At 37.9% G+C, this 22,126-nt stretch overlaps 4 protein-coding genes and 1 long non-coding RNA gene across 5 annotated transcripts; 2 read left to right on the top strand and 3 right to left on the bottom strand.

Moving 5' to 3' along the window:
- The first annotated feature begins 2,193 nt into the window (after window positions 1–2,193).
- LOC110380211 (trichohyalin) lies at window positions 2,194–6,186 on the top strand. Its single transcript, XM_064039269.1, has 3 exons — window positions 2,194–5,646; window positions 5,689–5,930; window positions 6,014–6,186. Exons 1-3 carry the CDS (start codon window positions 2,443–2,445, stop codon window positions 6,066–6,068), a joined length of 3,501 nt encoding a protein of 1,166 aa, XP_063895339.1. The 5' UTR covers window positions 2,194–2,442; the 3' UTR covers window positions 6,069–6,186.
- Window positions 6,187–6,358: 172 nt separating this feature from the next.
- On the bottom strand, window positions 6,359–8,088 carry LOC110380210 (calcyclin-binding protein). The gene is made up of 5 exons (XM_021340125.3): window positions 7,901–8,088; window positions 7,600–7,813; window positions 7,221–7,427; window positions 6,888–7,056; window positions 6,359–6,511 (listed from the first exon to the last, which is right to left on the bottom strand). Exons 1-5 carry the CDS (start codon window positions 7,922–7,924, stop codon window positions 6,418–6,420), a joined length of 708 nt encoding a protein of 235 aa, XP_021195800.3. The 5' UTR covers window positions 7,925–8,088; the 3' UTR covers window positions 6,359–6,417.
- Window positions 8,089–8,598: 510 nt separating this feature from the next.
- On the bottom strand, window positions 8,599–13,034 carry LOC110380209 (inhibitor of growth protein 3). Its single transcript, XM_021340124.3, has 11 exons — window positions 12,839–13,034; window positions 12,439–12,510; window positions 12,156–12,353; window positions 11,803–11,944; window positions 11,334–11,433; window positions 11,100–11,189; window positions 10,581–10,692; window positions 10,062–10,173; window positions 9,577–9,669; window positions 9,113–9,251; window positions 8,599–8,817 (listed from the first exon to the last, which is right to left on the bottom strand). Exons 1-11 carry the CDS (start codon window positions 12,864–12,866, stop codon window positions 8,698–8,700), a joined length of 1,206 nt encoding a protein of 401 aa, XP_021195799.2. The 5' UTR covers window positions 12,867–13,034; the 3' UTR covers window positions 8,599–8,697.
- On the top strand, window positions 12,806–14,398 carry LOC110380212 (uncharacterized). Its single transcript, XR_002429804.3, has 2 exons — window positions 12,806–12,870; window positions 13,693–14,398. It is a non-coding gene; the product is annotated as an uncharacterized LOC110380212 (long non-coding RNA).
- Window positions 13,949–20,934, bottom strand: LOC110380208 (pickpocket protein 28). Its single transcript, XM_064039096.1, has 14 exons — window positions 20,755–20,934; window positions 19,573–19,743; window positions 19,354–19,483; window positions 18,966–19,081; window positions 18,700–18,805; window positions 18,475–18,629; window positions 18,290–18,401; window positions 17,963–18,055; window positions 17,732–17,871; window positions 17,175–17,305; window positions 16,880–16,939; window positions 16,440–16,656; window positions 14,893–15,066; window positions 13,949–14,305 (listed from the first exon to the last, which is right to left on the bottom strand). The coding sequence occupies exons 1-14, from the start codon at window positions 20,856–20,858 to the stop codon at window positions 14,191–14,193; spliced, it is 1,824 nt and encodes a 607-aa protein (XP_063895166.1). The 5' UTR covers window positions 20,859–20,934; the 3' UTR covers window positions 13,949–14,190.
- Between the last annotated feature and the right edge of the window lie 1,192 nt (window positions 20,935–22,126).

Raw genomic sequence — 22,126 nt, 5'->3', positions numbered from 1 at the left:
AGTTAATAATGTCAAAATCGAATCGCAATATGATTGCAATAACAGATTTAACCATATCGGGCATTCTGCTACTAATAAAAGACCAATCGTATTCGATTGATATTTGATTGGTGTGCGATTGGTCTGCTATTTTGGTCTATACGGTAGTTTGCTGTACAATCATTTTGCAATCGTAAATCATTTGCAGACAAAATGATTCATTATTGAATGACAGAAAAGGATAAAAACGTTTATTTCAAAGAAAAAATAGCGGAATGCCACATACGCTTCAATCGTAATCGAGTCGGGATTGGATCTCAGTCGAATCGAGTCGAACGTAAATCGTATGTTGCTTAGGTAAAATTAGGAGAATCGGGCCCCTGACTTGAGTTGTACTCATCAACGTACCTACTCCACATTTTCACAGCTGCCCATGCTTGAAGAGCTAATTAGGAAATCACCAGTATGAGAACACGACCAAACCGTTTCCATAGTTCACCGATGTCCGATATGTCCTTCGTCTAGGCGCCTCTCTACCTACATGAGGCTACTTGAAAGTACCCTTATTCGCCTATTTTGACTATCTATTAAACTTAAGATGGTCAGGTAAATAGGTACCTACTTTACAAACATCCTAAACGAACTGTCTTCATCCACCGGTGTGAAGTAGGTACATGCCCTAGCTAGCCCTATTCTGTAGGTATAATATTCCACGGAATATAAAATTTATCGGAGCGAGCGATAGATGTAGAACCGTTTGGGCTGTAACACTAATAAGTTTCATCAAAATCGGTTCAGCGATTTTACTACGAGGTAAACCAAAAGCAAAGGAAAACTGCCTTTGGCCGCATTTTTTAACCAACTTAAAAAAAGGAGGATGTATTGTCATCAAGTCGCCTATTCTTTTCAATTTTTTTAAGAGTTTTATTTTATGCATGTAAATAAGATGTCCACCGAATGCTGGATGATGACTGGAAGCTGACCCCAACATAGTTGGGAAAGGCTCGGAGGGTGTAAGTAAGATATCAACCGATTTCTTCGTCATTTGGGAACCTTCCTATAACAATTGAAAAGGTGTGATTCGAGGTATTCCATTTCTACCAAGTTTTTGTAGGAACCTTAAAAATCAAAGGCAACGCAATGGCAAATGCCAAATTAGAATTAGTATTTAGAGCTGAATCAGATCATCAGATGATGGCAACGAAGACGACAGAGACTCGAGGGAACTCCTTAACGTTAGCGGTTAAGCTACCTATAACACCATTACAGACAATTTCAAATATTTTTAACGCTGTTGGTATTTTTATTCTTTAAAGAAAAATTATCGAATCTTCACGCGAATTTGGACTGAAATAACTGATTACAAATTTTATAAAATTAGATGACGTTTTGCCAATTAGATATACTGCCATTGTGTGCGCCGCACACAGGCGGCTCGGGCATGCAGAAATCTCGTAGTTTCTGTGAGCGCAAAGATGGTATTGTCTTAAGCAATTAAAGCTCGAAGTTTCTGCATGCAATAATTATTAAGTAAATCTATGGCTTATAAGAACTTTAAAATATGTCGTACTTCGGTATTGACGTCATAGGAAATCAATTTATGGATTCCATTTATTGCTCCAACGGGTTCAATCAGATAATTATTTTACGCGCGGGGACAAATTTTCTTGTGCAGCTGTGTCCTGCGATAATACTAGTTCCATAGAACACTTGAATCCACTTGATCCTTTTGGGTATTAAACGTATTTTTAAAATTCTAGTATAGGTACGATACGTACATAATTATAGGTTTTACCTATATTCATTCTTACCTGTCTATTATTCGATTCTATAATATTCGATCCGATCTAAATGTATGACTTTAGTAATTTTATAATGTAATTTTTTACATTTAGATCTACCTATAAAAATATGGTCCGTCATAGATCATTCAAGAGGCGGGTCAAGCGAAAGGAGCGAAATGCCTCGGCCTAAGCCATGCAATATCGGTTTTTTGTACATGCTTTGTAAATAAATGCTACAATTAATGTAATTAAGACTGTTGTTTTGGCTGTTTTGTACGTCTTGAGGTTTAAGCTAGGGCTAGCCTTACTGAGGCTCGCGAAGGTGTTTTTTGAATCCGAACACGGCTCGTTCATTCTTTGCTAGCAACATAAATTACAGTCTAATTTACTCGGAACAGTACTTGAGCACACTTTTTTTTTCATTGTGGCTAGTTGGCAGTGTCATCGTATACCAAAGGATCTAGATTACTTGATCCATCCAATATTGTGTGGCGTGTGGGAAGCTGAAAATTGAATGCGTTCTAGCGCCTAATAAGCATTGAATCGACACTGTTTCGAAAGCTGTATAAAAGCCGGGACAAGCGCTTCAAAATTCAGTTCGGAAGCGACCGCCATCGGTACACTTCCAACACATTCATCGCGAAAGGAAGAAAACCACTCCAAACAGCACACAGTTACTATGAATAACTGGCGTTTACTACTACTTGCGGTAGTCGCTGTAGTTCAACCTATTGCATCTTTCACCGATCGCAATCTCATTGATGGCAGGCAGCAGTGTTGCGATCATCCGTCTTCTACTCCGCTTCGAGATACGAGGTCCTCGCTTCGTGGAACATACCGGCTCAGCGATACTACATCTGCACTACGAGGCTTAAGCGATCGCGATGAAATTCGCCAATACCGTCGTTCTACAGAGAAAAGGCTGCTAGAAGACCGGGAAAGGGCTGCAAGACAAGATCCCTCTCCAACAGCCAGATCTACACGAGTTGAATACCGTCTTGAACGATCTGAGAATTCCCTAAGTCGGGGCCGCTTGCTGGACGAACGTCAAAGGGACTCTGCTCGTTATAGTCGAGATCTGAAACCTCAAGAATTCACCCGCAGGGTTGTCGATCGTTCCTCCAGGAATAATGTAGATCGTCGTGATGCAACTGAATCAACTCGCGACGGCTCCTTTAGAAATGACTACAGAACAGACCGATTGGCCAATGAACGCTTGCCCGAAAACTTACTCGAAACTCGACGTGAAATGCAATTCAGATCTGGAGATCGTAGGATCTCTTTGAATCGAGATGCACGACTTATCGTCCGAACAAAAGCAGACGAAACAACTTTGGAAGTACCTGACAACATGAACACTCGACAGCGTTTTACAAGGGAAAGAAGTGCAGTACGGCGCGAATCTTCAACTCGATCGGGCACAGAGCGTTATAATCTAGATATGGATTCATATCGACGCGAGCAGCGGAACACCGACCAGAATACTCGATTAGATCGAATTCGTAACATGCGCGTCGGTCTTAATACTCGTGAGGTAAACCGAGAAATACGACGCATTAGCTATCTGCGGTCAAACGATAAATTTGGCGAACGTCGAGGACAAAATAAGGAAAATTCTGAAAGGCGAGAATTTGAGCGAACTCAGGTAGCCCGACGTGATACGCGTAATTCTCGAATTCTGAACATTGAAAATGAGAGGAACACGAATGATCGAAAAAATGTACGTGACTCCCGAATTATCAATACCCTGAACAGGAGGGAAGTTGATGTTCGTCGGGAAATAAATGTTCGGGATGAAATCAGGGAAAACCTTGAACAGAGACAATCTCGCGAGAGAATCCTTGCAGATCGAAGAAATATACGCGAAACCAGGAACACGAATACCCTAAGAGACAGACAACTAGACAATCGACAAGAAATCCGGCTTAGCGAGAGGGACTCCCGAAACACTCAAGATGAAAGGGATAATCGAGTACAGGTTCATCGAAGAGATATCCGAGAATTCAGATTAATGAACAATTTTGAAACCCGAAATGGCCGACGTGTTGATACCAGACGAGAAATTAGGTCCAGCAATTTAAGGGACACCCGTGAGGGAAATAATTTAAATACTGAGTCAAGGCTTTCCAGGGAAATGATTGAGATGAGAAACGTTCGAGGTAATGACGACAGCCGACGAGAAATAAGGTACGACGAGAGCAGGTTCACCGATAGAAGGGGTGAGATTAGACAAGACAGCGAACAAATAAACTCTCGATTGAGGTCTCAGATGGACCGAAGGACCCAAGAACATAGAAACATGAATATTAATGTAAACCGACGCGTGAGAGATACTGAAAGTCAACGGGAAATCCGAAACGAAGCTAGGGTAAGTCCTGACTACAGGTTATCTCGTGAGCGAGCGCAAATGGAACGGGGAGATATCCGCGAATCTAGAACTATTATTACCCCACATGAACGAGATACTGGCAGTCGACAGGAAATCCGAAACGAAGCTAGGTTGCATTCTGAGAATAGGGTAAGTCCCGACTACAGATTATTCCGTGAGCGAACGCAAATGGAACGGCGAGATGTCCGCGAATCCAGAAATGTTATCACCCGATCTGAACGAGACACTGCCAGTCGACAGAAAATCCGAAACGAAGCTAGGTTGCAAAGGGAGAATAGGGCAAGTCCCGACTTCAGATTATCTCGAGAGCGATCGCAAATGGAACGACGAGATTCCCGCGAATCTAGAAATGTTAATACCCAACCTGAACGACACACTGGCAGTCGACAGGAAATCCGAAACGAAGTTAGGTTGCAAAGGGAGAATAGGGGAAGTCCCGACTATAGATTATCTCGTGAACGAACGCAAATGGAACGGGGAGTTATCCGCGAATCTAGAACTATTATTACCCCACATGAACGAGATACTGACAGTCGACAGGAAATCCGAAACGAAGCTAGGTTGCAATCGGAGACCAGGGTAAATCCCAACTACAGATTATCTCGTGAGCGATCGCAAATGGAACGACGAGATGTCCGCGAATCCAGAAATGTTATCACCCAACCTGAACGAGACACTGGCAGTCGACAGGAAATCCGAAACGAAGCTAGGTTGAATTCTGAGAATAGGGTAAGTCCCGACTACAGATTATCTCGTGTCCGAATGCAAATGGAACGGCGAGATATCCGCGAATCTAGAACCATTGTCACCCCACATGAACGAGATACTGGAAGTAGACAAGAAATCCGAAACGAAGCTAGGTTGCAAAGGGAGAATAGAGCAAGTCCCGACTACAGGTTATCTCGTGAGCGAACGCAAATCGAACGGCGGGATATCCGCGAATCTAGAAATGTTATCACCCTACATGAACGAGACACTGGCAGTCGACAGGAGATCCGAAACGAAGCTAGGTTAAATTCTGAGAATAGGGTAAGTCCCGACTACAGGTTATCTCGTGAGCGAACGCAAATCGAACGGCGAAATACCCGCGAATCTCGAAATGTTATCACTCCACATGACAGAGTAAGTTCTGACAGTCGACGAGAAATAAGGGACAACGAAAGGGTTTCTAGAGCATCTCGCGAAGAAATGAGGGAAAGTCCCGACCGCTACATGACTCGAGAAGGCAGGGAATTAGACCGACGAAATATTCGCGAATCGAGAATGTATCGATTCACTACACGGAATGAGAGACGCATTGAGAGGGACACGGAGAATCGAAGGCTATCTGACCAGGTTCGTGGAAATCTTCTAAGTAGGATGAGCCGATTGGAATCAAGATCAACTGACAGAGTTACTGCCGAAGATAGAGACAATGCTATGTTGGACCGAAGAACTCGTTCAGTGGACCGCCGGCACTTCCGAGATGTTAGGGACGAAACTAGACTGAGCCGATCCGTCGATGTTGGACGCCGAACTGAGGTACTCCGCAGCCGAACAGAACGTGCAAACAGCATTGAAAATAGGGAACGCGAATCAATTGACTCACGGTCCCGAAATCTTAAGATAGCTTTGGCTTCTGAGAGGACAAATTCCGTGATGGTTGAAAAGATGGACACTGAGAACAATTTCGGTATAGCTAACTGGCAGTACGTTCTGTACACATTGCAGGCCGCTTACCTATGCGCTCTCTTTGTACAAATGCTGAAACCGAATCACACTGAAAAACCACGAAAAATGTAAGTATTTACCATATATCATGTTTCCCGGCGTCGATAATGTTAAAAAAATATATATTTACCTGCTTGTTTTCTTGTTTCAGGAAACTTCACTGGCTGCCAATGTCTTCTCAATACAACCCCATCAAGGTGGACTAAACGACAAACCCTATGGACTTCTCAGCTATTTAAATATTACTTGTAGAAAATTTCATGTTATTAAAGATGTCTATTCTAATGTACTCTTAGAAAATAAATAATTATTGTGTGTTATAGACTTGTGTGTAGTTATTTATCACCTCTCAGATAACCAGAAGGTTAAATCTAGTTTTGTTTACATCTAATTATTATTACATACTAAATAATTATGAATTGCCAATGTAATTACTATCTGTATGAATGAAGTACTTTACACTCATAAGTCAAGGTAGTTCTAAAAAGAACCCGAGTTGATGAAAAATCAGATTTATTATCCTTAATAATACATCACATACATATAATCTACTGTCTACAGATCTAGGGTATCGGATTTCTTCTTATGCTGTCCCTCATACCAAGCTTTTGAAATCATTCTCTTCATGTCATCGTCACCAGTTTCATACCTGGAAATAACAATATTGAGGTTAATCAATAAAATTGACAGAAAAGTCATTGAATTCTTATCAGCATTATCATGCTACTTGTGTCAAATGAACATAGAATATCATTACTTTTTTCAATTATAATGGCAAGTCATACTTATGTTGATTATAAAAACAATCAAGTATGCATTTATAATTAAAAAATAGTTTTTAGAGTCAAATTATGACGAGAGATGCAGAGTAAATCACACATAAGTATATGCATGTGCTGTCTAAGTTTTCTGATATATTGCATATATAGCTTTCAATTTTACTAAGTACAAAACTGTGACAAAAACACATAGTAGTAGTAATCAAAATCCTTAAACAAATAAGTAAAATGGTATAAAATACTTACATGTTCTTCATAAGGCTCATAATAGACTCCTGTGGATCAGATTTATCCATCTCGGGAGCAGCTGGTTTGAGCTTGCTGTTGCGCTGGTCTTCAAACTTCTTCTCAAGTTCGGTCATGTGAGACCATTTGATGTTGGGACGAGACTTGGCCAAGAATATCACTACCATATCTGAAAATAAAGTGAACATTTACATTTGGCCAGTATCAACAGCATTATAAAATATTTATGACATGTTAATGCATAACTGTTTTGAGATTTTCATGTAGAATTTTGGTAAACCTCTTTCGAGGAAGATGAAATAAAGAATTCATTGGGGAAATTATTAAAATTACCTGTTTTCTGCTTCCAATGGCTCTCTTCAACATTGATAGGTTCCAAGAGCTTGTTGATTACAAGAAGGTAATCCTTATTCTCCAGATTTTCAACATGTAACTCCATAGACTTGTCGGTAAGCTTACAGTAGACTTGTTCCTTAGGCACGGTCTGGACATTTTTCAGTGTAACAAAAACTTTGATGTACTTATCGGACTGATCCCAACCTGAAAATGTTTTTGAACATAAATAAGACTTGATGAAATTAGATAATGTGGAAATTACTTGAACAAAGGGATTCGCATCTTGCTAAATAAAACATAGTATTTTCTGGAGACAGAATTGAAGCATGACTTGCGTTATTTTGAAACCCTGAGAGAATTTAAAAATTATACTTACCATATCCGTTCAATTTTATTTGGTATCTCTTGCTCTGGGCGGCTGCGGTGGACGGCGCCGGCGAGGCTCCTGCCTGCGCAGACTGAGCGCTCGCTTCCTTCAAGTTTATCCATTCCGTTTCCAATTTCCTGATTTCCAACGACAATAAATCTTGAGCCCTCTTCCTTTTTGCCTGCTTTAATAACTCATTAAGCTCGTCGATGTCGCTGCGTAGCTACAAATAAATAAATAATACTGTGATGCAGGTTATAACACAAAATATAATCTGAGGTCACTAATACATAAACAAAAAAGTACACACATCCTTAATTTTGGCTTCAGACATTATTGCTTGTTTACTGGCAGTGAGTTAGTGTCCAAAGTTGTAGTTTTTAAACAAATATTGCACAAAAAGATGTTTAATTCGGAATTTTTGAGGGAATCCAACACACACAGACAAGACAACGAATTGAAAATGAACGAATGATATTTATGTATGAGTTCATTCTAGAACCTGAATGAAGGTATTGCGTTTAGTTACGCACTTTTCTAGAATTTCCATTGATTTTCTCGGTGTTGCAACACTAAAGATATTTTTTCAGATGTTGATGATTTTTGGCTTATGATTTGGTAAATATTTTATTAAGTAGCTAAGCGTTGTAATTAAATCATCTGTCCATAAAATAAAATAGACTGTTCCCCTATTGCCCGTGCCCGTGCTCAGAACTTCTATCAAACGGGCGAAAATCTACCACACATTTTCCAGATTTCTTTTATCTTTGTCTTTAGTGTATCAAGAAATATCTCACAGTTGAAAGACAGCCTGTTTCTTGATATTTTATGCGAACAATATATGTAGTTTCCGTTCAAGAATAACTTTCTGTACGATAGGCATTATTTTTTACTGACTTTTAAATAAAAGAATGGTAATTAGAGAAAGGTTCTGGTAAAATCATGTTGAAATCAAGTGCATGCCAATAGATGGGTATCTAACATATAAAGAAAAAAAAAAACACTGAATTGCACATGGAATTATTTATTTAATAAGGTATACAGGTAGATTAATGGCATAATGACGGTATGAGATTAAGCGTAACGCAGAAACATCGTCGTAATAATTCAGTTCTTTCGGTGGGCGCGGTTGCGACGCATGTTGCTCTGGCACTGCGGGCAGTACCACTTGCCTTTCGGTGGTGCAGAGATGCCAACGCACGGGTAGTGGAACCACTCGTAAGGGCACTGAAATTAACACAAACATTTTGTCAATTAATTATATTATTCATGAATCATGATATTACAAGTTCTTCCGTGTATCGGAAGACACGATAAACTGGTCCCAGCTGTCATTTAAACATCTTTGGCAGTCGTAGGTTAGTCAGAAGCCAGAAAGCCTGACAACCAGTTTTACCAAGGGCTGCCCGCCGGGGGTTATCGGGTTGCCCGGATAACTGGTCCTCTGCTATATCCGGCTAGCTTGGAAGCCGCCAATATAGTTATAGATATACTAAAATAAGAATATGAGCGTTTGACTTACATCCTGGTTGTCACAAGCAACCATGTCTCCGTAAGACACCTGGTTGCAGATGCAGTAGCGAGGCTCGTTGGGATCGTATGTCCATTCCTCCTCCATGGGCTCCTCGATAGCAACATTGTTCACGACGTTGTTCATGGCTCTAAAATCATAAGAGATACTTTTTAATTATCACTGCATGCATGCTGGACATGAAATTTCTATTATATTCATTAATTATAATTTACTAGCTGTTCCATGCGGTTTAACCCGCGTCCCGGGAAAACTTTTGCCCGGATAAAACATGCTCAGCGCAAATAGTGTAGATTTCTAGTAGTGAAAGAATTAATCAAATCGGTTCAGTAGTTGCCGAGGCTATACGATTTTTTAAATTATAGTAGATAAGGATTTCTATGTGTGTGTCCAGAACAGTACTCACACAAATCCTTGTACCAGAAATACTTGTATTTATAAAACAAGAAACTTACACCACAGTAGGAGAAGATGAACGGCTGGCTGCCGACGCCACAGCCTGCTGAGTGTGAGCAGATACCCCAGTTGAGCTGTAGCTGTTGCTTTTCCTGTAATAAAGTTACGGTATTTAAATCATTTTGGGCGGCTTATGTTATGTCTACCCTCAAAAAAGGTTGTGCGCCATTCACATACCATTACATGAAGCATCTATGTATACATATATGTATAAGGAAGTATCATCATAACGGAGTACATAGGGGATGTATGTAAGGAAGTACATAAGGCAATTTATGGGAAGAATACATATGGAAAGGGAGTATGTAGGAGCAGTATATAAAAGAGTATGTGGGAGCAAGGTAAAGAATTGTGAAATCAAAAGTTAGTGTTGTGGGCATACCCAATACCCACAGTGCCCACTATGGTATGTCTGCCTGAACTCCATCATCCACCTGATTGGAACAATAACATTTGAACTTCTTTGAATGTTAATGTTACTTACTTCTGTTTGGTCCTCTTAGTAGAAGAAGAGGAATTATTGTGTCCATGAGAAGTAGTATGATGGCCATGAACAGTGGTGCTCTGACCATGGCTGGTTGACATTCCTCCATGCCCTGTTAATAAGAAAAACAGATTGTTTAAAAGGAAAATAGTATTTTGATCACAGTACAGTTCAGTTTGATTATTAAAAAAAAAGTTTTTTATCCGTTGACGGACAGATGATCTGTACAATTGAAAAGGATTTTCTTGAACTAATTCAAGCATATCCTTGCTCGGGCTTATAAATATACTAACTTCTGCCAGCGGTTTCACCCGCATCCCGTGGAAACTACTTCCCGTACCGGGATAAAAAGTAACCTATAGCCTTCTTCGATAAATGGGCTATCTAACACTGAAAGAAATTTTCAAATCGGACCAGTAGTTCCTGAGATTAGCGCGTTCAAACAAACAAACTCTTCAGCTTTATAATATTAGTATAGATTGCTGTTATTATACATTCCTATAATAAGGTGTGTATTACCATGATCATGATGTGTGCTGTGATGTGTTTGCAGTGCATGGTGAGCGAGTTCACCACCAGCCACAGCTTCGTAGGAAGCCTTCAGCGAGGCCGTGCGACGACCATGCTGCATCTGTACAATAAAGACAGTAATAAAATAAATACATAATAAAGAAGAAAAAAAATTATGATTAGAAAGAAAGAAAATGCATTTATTCACGCGTGTGACATGAATACAATTTAAAAAAAAGATTTGAAAAAAATCTTTTACTATTCGGAACCTGCTCTATTCCCAAGTAACACAGACTATAATTTGTCCCGCTACAGGATAAAGTTACCCAGGGATGCGGATGACATTGCAGGAAAGCAGTATGTAATAAACATTGCTACATTGTAATTACTATTGGACTGTCTACATGTTTTCCCAGAGAAATTAATTTAATCCTTAAATGCTAGCCTATCACTTTGCACTATTACATTAATTACCTATTCATATTGTCCTGGATGAAATAATATGATAAGCCTTAAGTGTGTACGTACCTGCTGCGTTGCTGCAATAGCCTGACTGGCAGCAGCAGCAATGGCACTGCCAGCATGACCCAGTGAGTAAGAATCTCGTCCCAACGCTGCCTGCGAATACAATATTCAAATTTAGATTGTTACAAAAAAGTCCTTACACCAATCATTGTTTGGGGCTGTTACAGCATGTCTTTATCTTTCAACCAGTCATTTACAAGGTAAGATTCCCTCCATCCATGAAAAATTGGTATTTACCTGTATAGCAGAATCAGTTCTGGAAAGATTCCCAGAGGTGTGGCCCCGAGATTCGCGGTTACCCCAGCTGTCGCGACGCTTTTCAGCTCGGATGCGGTACCTGCAATATAAAATATTGTTAACAGATATATTTATTTAATTAGGGCTCAAAGGAGTGGTGTCAATTTTAGTCAGAATCCAGTTCGATCAGATGCAACTGCAAGTACTTTTTAAGAAGTAGATAAAGTAAAGCAGTAAGCCAGTAATTATGCCTTGGTTGTGCATAACTTACAAAATATTAAATTGAAATAAGCACAGAATAATTTTAATATTATAATAAGGGATTTTGAGTTTCCAGGGTAACTGGGTTGAGAACCGAGAGGCAGTCTCTCCATGTAAAACTTTGGTACTCCGCTGTATCTGGTTAGACTGGAAGCCAACCCCAACATGAATAAAAAAAGGCTCCGTCAACAGGTAAATTAGAACATACCTGTTTTCCTTATAATGATTATTGTTAGGTGTGTTAGTGTGATTGGTGTTCACATCAAGTTCAAGAGATCTTTTTTCCAACAATTCTGTGATTCCTTTGTTATCTGCCTCCAGTTCACATTTAAACTTATGAAGCTCCGTATCTGAGAATATTATAAAATAATATAAAAACCTGACTAGTAATTCTTTGTTAGAAAAAAGTTACATAAACTGTAGACTAGACTTAAAATATTATACATTATTTTGAAAATATATTTTATAAAATACTGTTTTAATATGCTTGACATTTAACTTTCACAAAATGTGGAGACTCTCTGTTATTAATTATATGGAATGATTATTCTATGAACTTACCAAGTCTACGCAAGTATCTATCAACCAAATCATACATCTGATTAGCTAGAGCCATTTTTTCATCAGCTTCTTCAAGAGTCTTATTGTATCCTCTCTTGATGTCAGAAAATTCCGTATTAGCCTGATCAGTATTCATTTCCCCTCGTCTACATCCACCAAAGAGGGTGCGAACTCTTTTCTCTAAAGTATCCATATTATCTGTGGCGAAATTACAATGATTAGAAAAAAAAAACTAAAAATTTGAAAGTAAATTGGTAGAATAGATATTTGAGATTATAGTTACTTTGAACCGATAAATCCATTTCTCGCATTTCAGTAAATCTGTCCCTGAGCTCTTGAGGGAGATGCTCAATCACTGCAATGAAAAAGGACTGGAATTAATAACTAAGGCACTGCGAGAATAAAATATATTTTGATTGTGTTTAGTAATGTTATTGATAACTCAAGAACGGAATATTATATTTTTTGCTTTGTGACATCTCCGAGTAGGCATACAACAACGATATAATAATATTATTGAAATCAAAACTTTAAAAAGTTCGACTGGTCAGCTAGTTGCACTTGGCAAACAAGAACACTTTATTTTTGAATTTTCGCGCAACTTTTAGTAGCAGGGCACGCCCCAATTTTGCCAACATTAAGCACGGAATTGCGTCATCGTGGAAGAACAAAGAACGTCTTACTTTCTAAATAATCCTCAAGATACAGCATTTTGGTGAGTTATAATAACTTTAATTATATATTGGAACGTAAAAGCAATTAGATCTTCAAGAAATTAAACCACAACACGAAGGATTCGCGATTAAAGCTATGCGATATTGACGTGTTCGTTTAACAACGTCACGTCAAACAAATAAAATTGTTAAAACTAGTGATGTCCACATGGCGAGTCCAGACTGTTGGAACATCTAATATCGATATTTTAAGATCCAACTCGTGTCGAAAATTAAGTGCTTGACAAAGAACGTTGTATTTGGGTATGTATTTTTAATACAAATGCACTTTACTATCAAGCAATATGTCTATCTTTATTCTACTCGACACCTAATAAAAATATATGAAGATGTTATTTTTACATAATAGTGTAATATTTTGTCATATTAACTAATCACAAATCACTATGACACTACAAATATGTTTTTAAAATTATTAACGAAGTTAACACGATATTTTTTTGTCGAGTTTCTATACATTTTAATAGTTTCATTTATCATATTGTAGCATTCCTCATATAGTTCTAGAGTATTTCATTTAAACTCAGATTCTTCGAATATTTCGATTTCTTCTAGAAAACGTGAACGATATTTTGAACTGGTATCATGATATTTATTCTTTCGAGAATACGCATCACTATTAGCGATACAGTTCTGCCAACTTCCAAAAAAATGTATTGGATGCGTTCAGTCCGAACTTTAACAAACGTATTTAATAAAGAAGCGTTCAAAATGAATATTTTTATGATGAAATGTTTTATTAGGTTTTATCTGAATGAATTATTATCCAGTCATTTCTTAACAGTTATATCGTCTTTTTACAGTTCCAAAAATGATCCGAAGACCTTTGACGGAAATAACTTTAAAATTGGATGATTTGCAAGAATACGAAGCTTTTCGAAGAGAACAAGGAAATAATTCCTCCACAGCTTCCGAAATGCAGGAAGATACCCCAAAACCCTTAGACACTCTCAAGACGATCGAAGAAATACACAAAAGAATTGGATATGCTCCAAAGAAAAAACTCAGCGGCCCAAGCACCGTTTGATTGATATGTATTTAGAAACATTGAAACAACTATTGGTAAATTCATTTTTTATTTGCACATGATATTTAAAAATAAGATTCTCAAATTTTGCTACGACGACATCATGACCTTAGCAACTATGCAACAGTTAATATTAAAAATCTGTGAGTTAGAGAGCAAAGTTGTACTTATGTGCGTGAATTACAATAATAATTGCACTTTTCGTAAGTTTAAGTTATAAAGCATATATTAATAAGAATCGATAAACACTTTTTCGTAGTTTTCTTTTTTGCCATTATTCGCTGTACGGATGCATCACTTTATTGGGGCTCGGGCCGGGAACTGTGTCGTTTTTCGTGAAATCAATACGTCGCTTCTTGTTACGCCGACGCCAAAGGACACAGCATAATCTGTAAACAGAAGTCTGAGTAAGTATTTATGGCCTAGGTTAAAAAGACTGAAGAAGGTTTCACTTCGGAATTACCAAAATATTCAAAAGAGTTGGCCCAATGGCCCAATGGCCCAATCCTACATCGGGTTCTCCATGCATGTATTATGCTTCTGTGAATAGGACCCTCTTTGCTAGTACCTATGGACTCTTCTAGTTTATGCCCTTTTAAACCTATTATACCCACAGCTTCCAAAGACATGTAGTAGGTAAGTGGATCGGCCTTGGCAAACGGAACTACCGCGCATCAGTTGGAATGTCATGATCATGGAATGTCATGTCAGTCTTCGTTATCTTGGTACCATGAGAACCAAAGTATTGAACTAGACACCACAGAGATCTGTATTTCAAGTTACGTACAGTCAGCAAAAAAATGCTGGTGGTTTTCCAGTCTTACCTAGGGATATTGGGTGCCCAATTACTGGGTTGAGGAGGTCAGATAGGCGGTCGCTCCTTGTATAACGCTGGTGCTCAGCTGCATCCGTTTAGACGGGAAGCCTTCACCAACATATTTCAGAAGAAATGATGATGATGATTTTCATAAATTACCTTAACGTTAAGAAATATATAATTTCCGCGACACTGAGGATAGAGAAGCCCATGAACAGTCCCAGTAGACCGCCGCAGTTGGCTAGGAAGTCAGTTTGTCCGTAAAGCTCTGAACGACGAGAAGTGATGAACTGTGCTTCCTTGAAGAATACCATGACGCGGGAGTACGTCACACTGAAAAAATAATAACTATTATATAGCCGTGCCTCTCTTACCCATACTACTTTGGTAAAGAAGAAAGAAAGAAAAAGGAGGTACCTGTAGACTAAATATGTTTCAAGATACACTATGATGGAAGACGCCTTTTCGCATAGATTGTAGTTTGTTTGCCAATTTTTGATAAAAGTAATGTAAAATGTATCCTACCAATACTAGAAATTCTAGTTAAGTGCCTATCCCTAATGTAAAATGTAAGTAGGCAAGTAGCAATTACGTACCTACCTTTTCGAATGATTAATGATATTCGTATTGATGTTGATTAAATAAATGAATGAATGTCGATGTCCTCTCAATTTTATTTTACTGGATTTACCATAAATACATACTTTCGTCATTACCTACCGTTGGTTTTGTAAAACATACTGTGAAGGTATTGACCGAGAGGTTTATTTTAGAGAGGTCGTTTAACTTCGAATCAGTCGTGTGTGGAACGCCAAATTATAATTTGAAATATGAATTAGGTAGTTGGAACGGAACAATAAAAAAAAAGATAATCGCGAAAGGAGGGGCATTTTCGTTATTTTTTTGCGAGTGGCCAGTAACACTGAAACTTTCAGCAATAATCGAATATTACTACCTATACGGCTAATATAAAAAATTGGCGGTTAACAAAAAAAAAATGGCAAAAATGAAGGTCGTTTTATGGATTAGATTTTCTAACAAATAGCTTATTTCCTTTCGCGATACGAGCAGGATAATGTCTGGCGGTTGTTACAGATAGGTCGAATATTGCAAAACATCCTCTGCTCGTCATCCGCTGATGCTACCTACTAGGGATTAGATTATTTTGTATTTTAAACCACCTATTTCCCACGGTTTCACCAGTTTTCTGAGGTCTTGAGGGCCTTAATTTCTATCTCCCTAAAAAGTGTTACTCTAATCTGTGCTAATGAATTAATCAATTTTACCGTTTTCGACTTTTGCGAATCATACATGTTTAGCGATTAAGTAATATTTATTTACATATATACCTACATAAACACTCATTTATATAAAAGTATAACGTAAGTGAATAAATTAATAAAAAATATTTACGTTTTACCGAGGTGAGAGAAAATGCATAATGCATATTTATTTTAGAAAGATTATGTCATTTGACCTCAGGATCATAACTATTATCTAATGAAAGTATGAAAGTTCAAACTAGGTTTTTCCTGCGACTGCAGATAGCGAAAGAAAATGGTCCTTGGTGGTCGATGGCCAAATTCTTAGACATTGTGCTGAGTGCCTTTACGTGCCAAAAAGGATGTTTCCTTTGCCGAACGTACCTACTTAGGTGCCTTTACCTGGTTCCATATATTACCTAAATAAAAACCTCTGTTACTCACTTCACCAATTCTTCAGAAACGTTATAATATCTGAATGCTCGAAATAGGGCTGCCCAGTCATAATCGGCCTGCGACGTCTCTGCCTCATACTCTATGGATGTGCACGCTGGTAGGCATCGACACCTAGAAGACACAGCTCGGGCTTGGCCGAGTGTATCAGTTTCATTTTGTTTGCGACTGTCGAGTCCAGACTGGATTTCTATAGTCACCAGCTCCACTGAAAAAGTTTAAAAGTAGCTTCCTTCATTTTGACATACTTAAATAGGAGTATTTTAAATTTAAATCTTGTGAAAGTCAATAAAACTGCTAATAAGGTAAATGAAAGCCATTTTGTAAAAATATCTTATGCAACTCCAACATTCTAATGTTTTATTGAATAGTTTTTATTGCACATGAGTCTGCACAACTTAGGAGTATTTGGTGTTCGATGACCGACTTACTCTGAGCTTCTTTTATACATTCTCGGCTGGCTGCATTGCAGACTTCCATGTTTGGCCCATCTGGAACGCAAAGTGCATTTTTATGCAGTGTTACAAAACATTACGCGGGCCCGTTCTGTAAACTACTAAGCACGATACGTTTAGACGTGTTAATATAAAGATGTAGGTCAACTAAATATATCCAAAATTGGGTTTCTTTGCTGCAACAGTTTTTGGTACTGGATTTTCCGTCTGAAAGCGAGGACTATGTAGTCAAGATTATGTAAAATTGAATAGAAGTCAAATGGGCACTCACAAGGCATCCCAAAGTGCACGCATCCACATCGCGTATAAGTGAAGTTGGATAAACACTCCATCTCACAGTTTGACTGAGTATACACCTTGAAGTATTGAAGATAGCGCTCCGTTGGAAAATAGCATTGTCGCCTGTGAACCGATAAAAGAAGTCCATTGTTGTACTGGTAATAAATGGTAGCTCCTAATTGGGTATTTATTTACACGCAAATACATGGTTAATAAATTACCTAATGTTGTTAATTAACATCGATTGGTTCGTTACACCTATCCTACTACCTATAGTTAAGTTAGTAGTACCTAAGTTATTGTTATGTGTCGCGATAATTAGGCTTTAATTTCTAACAAAATAGTAAATACCACAGGATGTGATAAAGAGCGTTTTGGTAGCTTTTTCGTATTGACGAGAACTTTTTGTTTAAAAAAGTTGGTAATCAACATACCTATCTAATGTACCTATGTCGTATATAACCAATAAAATTATCAATGAGTGGCTCTTTCAACTGAATTGGCATTGATGGAGAATTCAATAAAACAAGTAATACTTGTCGAACTCACCTGGTAGGCTCGTAAGGTTTAAGGCCTGAGGAAGTGGTCATCATTTTAGGTTTCACCGCAACGACTACCTCTTGCGATAGAGGCGATCGGAAGTACTGTTGTGAAAGCCTCGGCAACTCTGCCGGATTGTGCAACAGTATCTACGGACATAGAGGAAATGCACTTTATTTATCATACGATTATGTATTGTGGAAACTCACAATGGTCCGCTTTAGATGTAACTATGTTTACCTTGAAGCCTTGTACTGGACCTCTGCAGAGGTAATCCAAATCAATTTTATTGGCCTTCAGTAAGAAAGTTAGGCCTGATTTAACTCCATATCCCTGTGAAAATGCATCTTAATGTAAATGATAAAGACTAATTATTACGAAAAAGTTAACGAGTCATCTTCCGAAGTTATAGGTGCCTAGTCAACTTCTGCGTATAAAACCTACTTAGGTAAATATTGGAACGCTTGGGATAGTTATTTTAGTTACGTATCTCGATGGTATACCTACGTTTTAATGGATTTTTTTCAATAATCAATTGTATGTGTCTAATATTAAGTTTAAACTTACAGCGCCTCTATGGGGATAGGTTTCTATTGGTGTGTCAGCCGAGTATCCTTCCTCCAGACTCCATGACTCTGCTACCTTATCATGTTCCAGATAGGGGTAATTCTGATGCAAGCTAAAACACATAGGCGCGTTAAAGTAATAATACTTCTAAAAAAAAAAAAAACGAAAAAAAATGTTACACTCACTTCTCAACTCTAAACATTTCTTCAGCGCCCAAGGTATTGAATGTGTAACAAAGCCCTTCTTCAGTCAATATGGGTGAGAATAAGTCAGAACAATTCACACTTGGTATATCTTTCCATTTACAGCCGAAGAAAACTTCTGTCAGATTTGGCGATACCTGAAATGTATAAATAAAATAAATGGAGTATCTACCTCAAAAAAATGTTAAGTTTTCCAAGACTACGAACCTCTCGTATATTGTCCACTGTTTCTGCTCCATCGGAAAATTTTCGGCCATTCGCGGGAGCAAGATGATCATCGCAGACCATTGAAATATCTTCAAACAAATGCTGTCTGAAAGTAAATTCAGTCAAACTTTAACTGCAGAGTTTAAATAAAGAAAAGAAATACAATACATGTATTTAAGTAACACAATTTAAATATTCAGACCTGCCGCTTGTATTTTGTAGGCACATCATTACAGTTAGGTACTTAGTTATTGAATTTTACTTACTCTTCTAACGTCAGATTATCCTTGTCTGACAAATATAAATGGTAGTAATCTGTAAAATTAAATTTCCTCTGCATTGCTTTAGTTTCGAAACAGACTGTCACTGCTGGATAGGGAATCTAAAACAATAATGATGAAAGAGTACGTATAGTATACAAAATACCTAAGTGAGATAACATGGGATATTGAGGAAGGGTGACATAGGTGAGAAATACTCGAGCCATGAACTCGATACGTGGAAATTCTATGTAAAGATTTGTGATTTGATAGATAATGGGATCATGGCAAAGTTCAACATTTTGTAAATCGGTGTAACGTCAAACTTGAAGGATAAGTACATTGAATTACAACAATAACACCTATGAGGAAAAATATGCTTGGAATAAGGTACCTGCCAAACGGGAGTCGGGTTTTCAGCAAAGCTCACGATCACTGGACTTTCATTCCACTTTATGTAGACTTTTCTAATTAATCCGGCGCAAAGTATCACACAGCATGTAAACATGAAGAGCCAGAATATTCTGGAATAAAATTAGAACAATATAAAACGGTAATAGAAACTGTTTGTACCCTGCTTACACCTAAACAACGGAAGTTTGATGAAACTTACTTTTCCACGAAGGTTCTTTCTTTCTCTCCGATGTATTTCAGTCCATGAAGATTAGAGTTAGCCGTGTAATCAACCAAGTAATCTTTGATTATGCTGCGCCTGCATCTCTTGGGTTTTTCTGGTGGCATTTCCTTTTCAACCACATCGGGGGTCTTCCCGAAACTTTCCGACCTAGAACAACATGAACATTAGTCATGTCGTATTAGATTTTAGTTATTCAAGTGTTGTTATTGTGTACCTCGAGTGCCTCCTCATGATGCTAGGCAAAGACTACCGAATGGGCTCAAAACAAAACATGCTATTAATTTGGGCTTGGTAGGAGAGTCGTCATAGCCGTTAATGTTAACCCAAGGGATACAGGTGAGCCAATTACTAAATTAAAATTTGTAGAATGCTGACTAATACGTTACATTTGTTACATTATTTGTTTATGAATATTCAAATCGTAACGAGGTACAAACAAGCTGGTTAAGCACGACCTTAGTCCATATGTGCCTTTTTAATGACAACTGCAATTACACAAGTAAATATTAAAGTTAACATTTTGCGAACTGGCCCTACCTCAAGCCATTTGGGAATTTCATAAAATGACAAATGACAAATTAATTTGTGGTTCGTTTGTACATTATATACTTATCCCTAATAAAAGCATGGAGTGACAAAGTAGGAGGTAGAGGCACTACCGGCGCTTCCATGAAACTACAAATTACCTAAGTATACCGATTCGGAGATTAAATTAAAGCCTAGATTTTAGGATTTAAACTAAGTACTTAATATAAGTGGGTCTCTGTGCCAATGTCACATCAAAATGAATTAGTATTCATTTCCCATGAGAGGTCCTAACATGGGACTATTCCGAGTAATGTTAAACATGAATTAACAAAATTGTGAATTTTAATTTCATTTGAGTATTTTGAGTTACTTAATCATGCAATACCCCACAGATATCCCTTTATCTAAGTACTTTTAAATTGTTTTAGGCGCAGTTATGACACATTCAATTCCCGAAACAAAAATGTGTACGTATAACAGTCAAAATTACGACGAAAACTCATAATCAAATTAGGAAAATACCAATTTAATATTGTGCGTTGCCGAGTAGTTACAGTTCTTATTTTTAGGGTAAGGAAAAGTGGTAAAGTAACATAATAATCAAAGCTCCCACTAATGGTATTTTCAAACCTGCTAAAATTAGTCAGCGGCCGCGATGCGTTGATCTTCATTTCAAAATCCTGGTCACTATTTTCGAGTTTCCATAACTCTCTGTTTAATCTTAATGCGGGCATTTTAGTTAAGTACTAATTCTCACTTCTCCATTAAAAAAATATGTTGCTCTTTCTAAAAGCAGACCGAATGAACTGGTACCCTATGGATGTGTGACATACCTAATATCAAAACCATTCCGAGTGCAGGATGTAGATAGCGTGTTTTTGTCTGATTTCTATAAATAGGAACTGAAATATTTGACACTGGAATCCTTTATTTCATAACTGAAGTTCAGCATTGTCTGCAATAGCGAAAACGTAGTTCATGATGTCAAGTAGGTAACATGGGTAATTCCTTAGATACCTAAATGTCTTTTATCTGTCAGGTCTATAATACATGCAAGTCTCTATCGGTAAGTAAGTACCTATAAGTATTCATTTTATCGGTCAAATATTATGACCGGCTAAACGATCGTCAGTTCTTTAGCTGTTTTGAAAACCACTAAAGAGTGGTTTTCAAGAGGTGAATCCAAAGGGATTCACCAGCACCTATTAGAAGTTAAGTACATTAAGAAACACCAAACCTGTGACGCCGGATTAATGAATTTAATGCTCTTGCTGTCGTGTACTCATTGAAGCAGTCCTTTGATGGCGACGAATCCATTTTCCGGGTTTACCCCTTACGCACTTAACCACAAAACTGTTATGTTGAACAGAACGTATCGGTACCTATTAATGAGAACAGTCTGGGAAACCTATACCAGTGTGAGGGTGTAATTTTTTCACTTTTGATGGCAATATCCATTCTAGGTGTTACACAAATCTTTCACCTTCGATATTCATTGTGTTATGATTGTATGCAACCTAGTGACATTGATGTTTGATACACTATATTCAAAAAGTGTGCAGGATCAATAATATTTACGGAGCTGATGCTATCGTAATTATACTGTGACGAAATTATTGCTTATGTTAGTACAATAGGTGCTATTACTACTATAGTCAGTAACTACCACCCAGTCGCTAAAACATGTATAATAGTAGAAGACCAGCAAATGGACCAAATCAGTAGAAGATGACCTATGAAATAACCGGTTCATGGTGCCCGTTAGTACCATTGAGGATCCACAGCTTGCAGCAGTTTCTACGAAATTCGTCATGTAAGTACCTATCAACAACAATGCGGTAAAGTAGTAGGAATTTTGTTAACATCAATTGTTTCGATAGTTGAGGCAACAAATAACAATGCTTTGGGATAGATAGAGGTTAGATCGAAACAAAACACAATCAACGAGCATCATACAGATATCAACATTACGACGTCAATCTGTCTTTCAATGTTACAACTT

Source organism: Helicoverpa armigera, chromosome 18 (genome assembly GCF_030705265.1).
Source record: "Helicoverpa armigera isolate CAAS_96S chromosome 18, ASM3070526v1, whole genome shotgun sequence".
In the NCBI taxonomy this organism is placed as follows: Eukaryota; Metazoa; Arthropoda; class Insecta; order Lepidoptera; family Noctuidae; genus Helicoverpa; species Helicoverpa armigera.
The sequence above is the reverse complement of the archived record's forward strand: the minus strand, read 5'-3'. Positions and strand labels throughout refer to the sequence as shown.

Coding starts and splice junctions, on each gene's coding strand:
- LOC110380211 (XM_064039269.1), top strand. CDS start 2,443: ATGAATAACTGGCGTTTACTACTACTTGCGGTAGTCGCTGTAGTTCAA. Junction 5,647..5,688: donor ACGAAACTAGACTGAGCCGA/TCCGTCGATGTT, acceptor CTCCGCAGCCGA/ACAGAACGTGCAAACAGCAT. Junction 5,931..6,013: donor ACTGAAAAACCACGAAAAAT/GTAAGTATTTAC, acceptor TTCTTGTTTCAG/GAAACTTCACTGGCTGCCAA.
- LOC110380210 (XM_021340125.3), bottom strand. CDS start 7,924: ATGTCTGAAGCCAAAATTAAGGAT. Junction 7,428..7,599: donor AATAAAATTGAACGGATATG/GTAAGTATAATT, acceptor AAACATTTTCAG/GTTGGGATCAGTCCGATAAG. Junction 6,512..6,887: donor ATGAGCCTTATGAAGAACAT/GTAAGTATTTTA, acceptor TGTTATTTCCAG/GTATGAAACTGGTGACGATG.
- LOC110380209 (XM_021340124.3), bottom strand. CDS start 12,866: ATGCTGTATCTTGAGGATTATTTAGAAA. Junction 12,354..12,438: donor AATGGATTTATCGGTTCAAA/GTAACTATAATC, acceptor ATTTCGCCACAG/ATAATATGGATACTTTAGAG. Junction 9,252..9,576: donor TCATCTTCTCCTACTGTGGT/GTAAGTTTCTTG, acceptor TTATGATTTTAG/AGCCATGAACAACGTCGTGA.
- LOC110380208 (XM_064039096.1), bottom strand. CDS start 20,858: ATGCCCGCATTAAGATTAAACAGAGAGTTATGGAAACTCGAAAATAGT. Junction 17,872..17,962: donor GTCCAGTACAAGGCTTCAAG/GTAAACATAGTT, acceptor CTATGTCCGTAG/ATACTGTTGCACAATCCGGC. Junction 14,306..14,892: donor ATATATTTCTTAACGTTAAG/GTAATTTATGAA, acceptor TTCTGTTTACAG/ATTATGCTGTGTCCTTTGGC.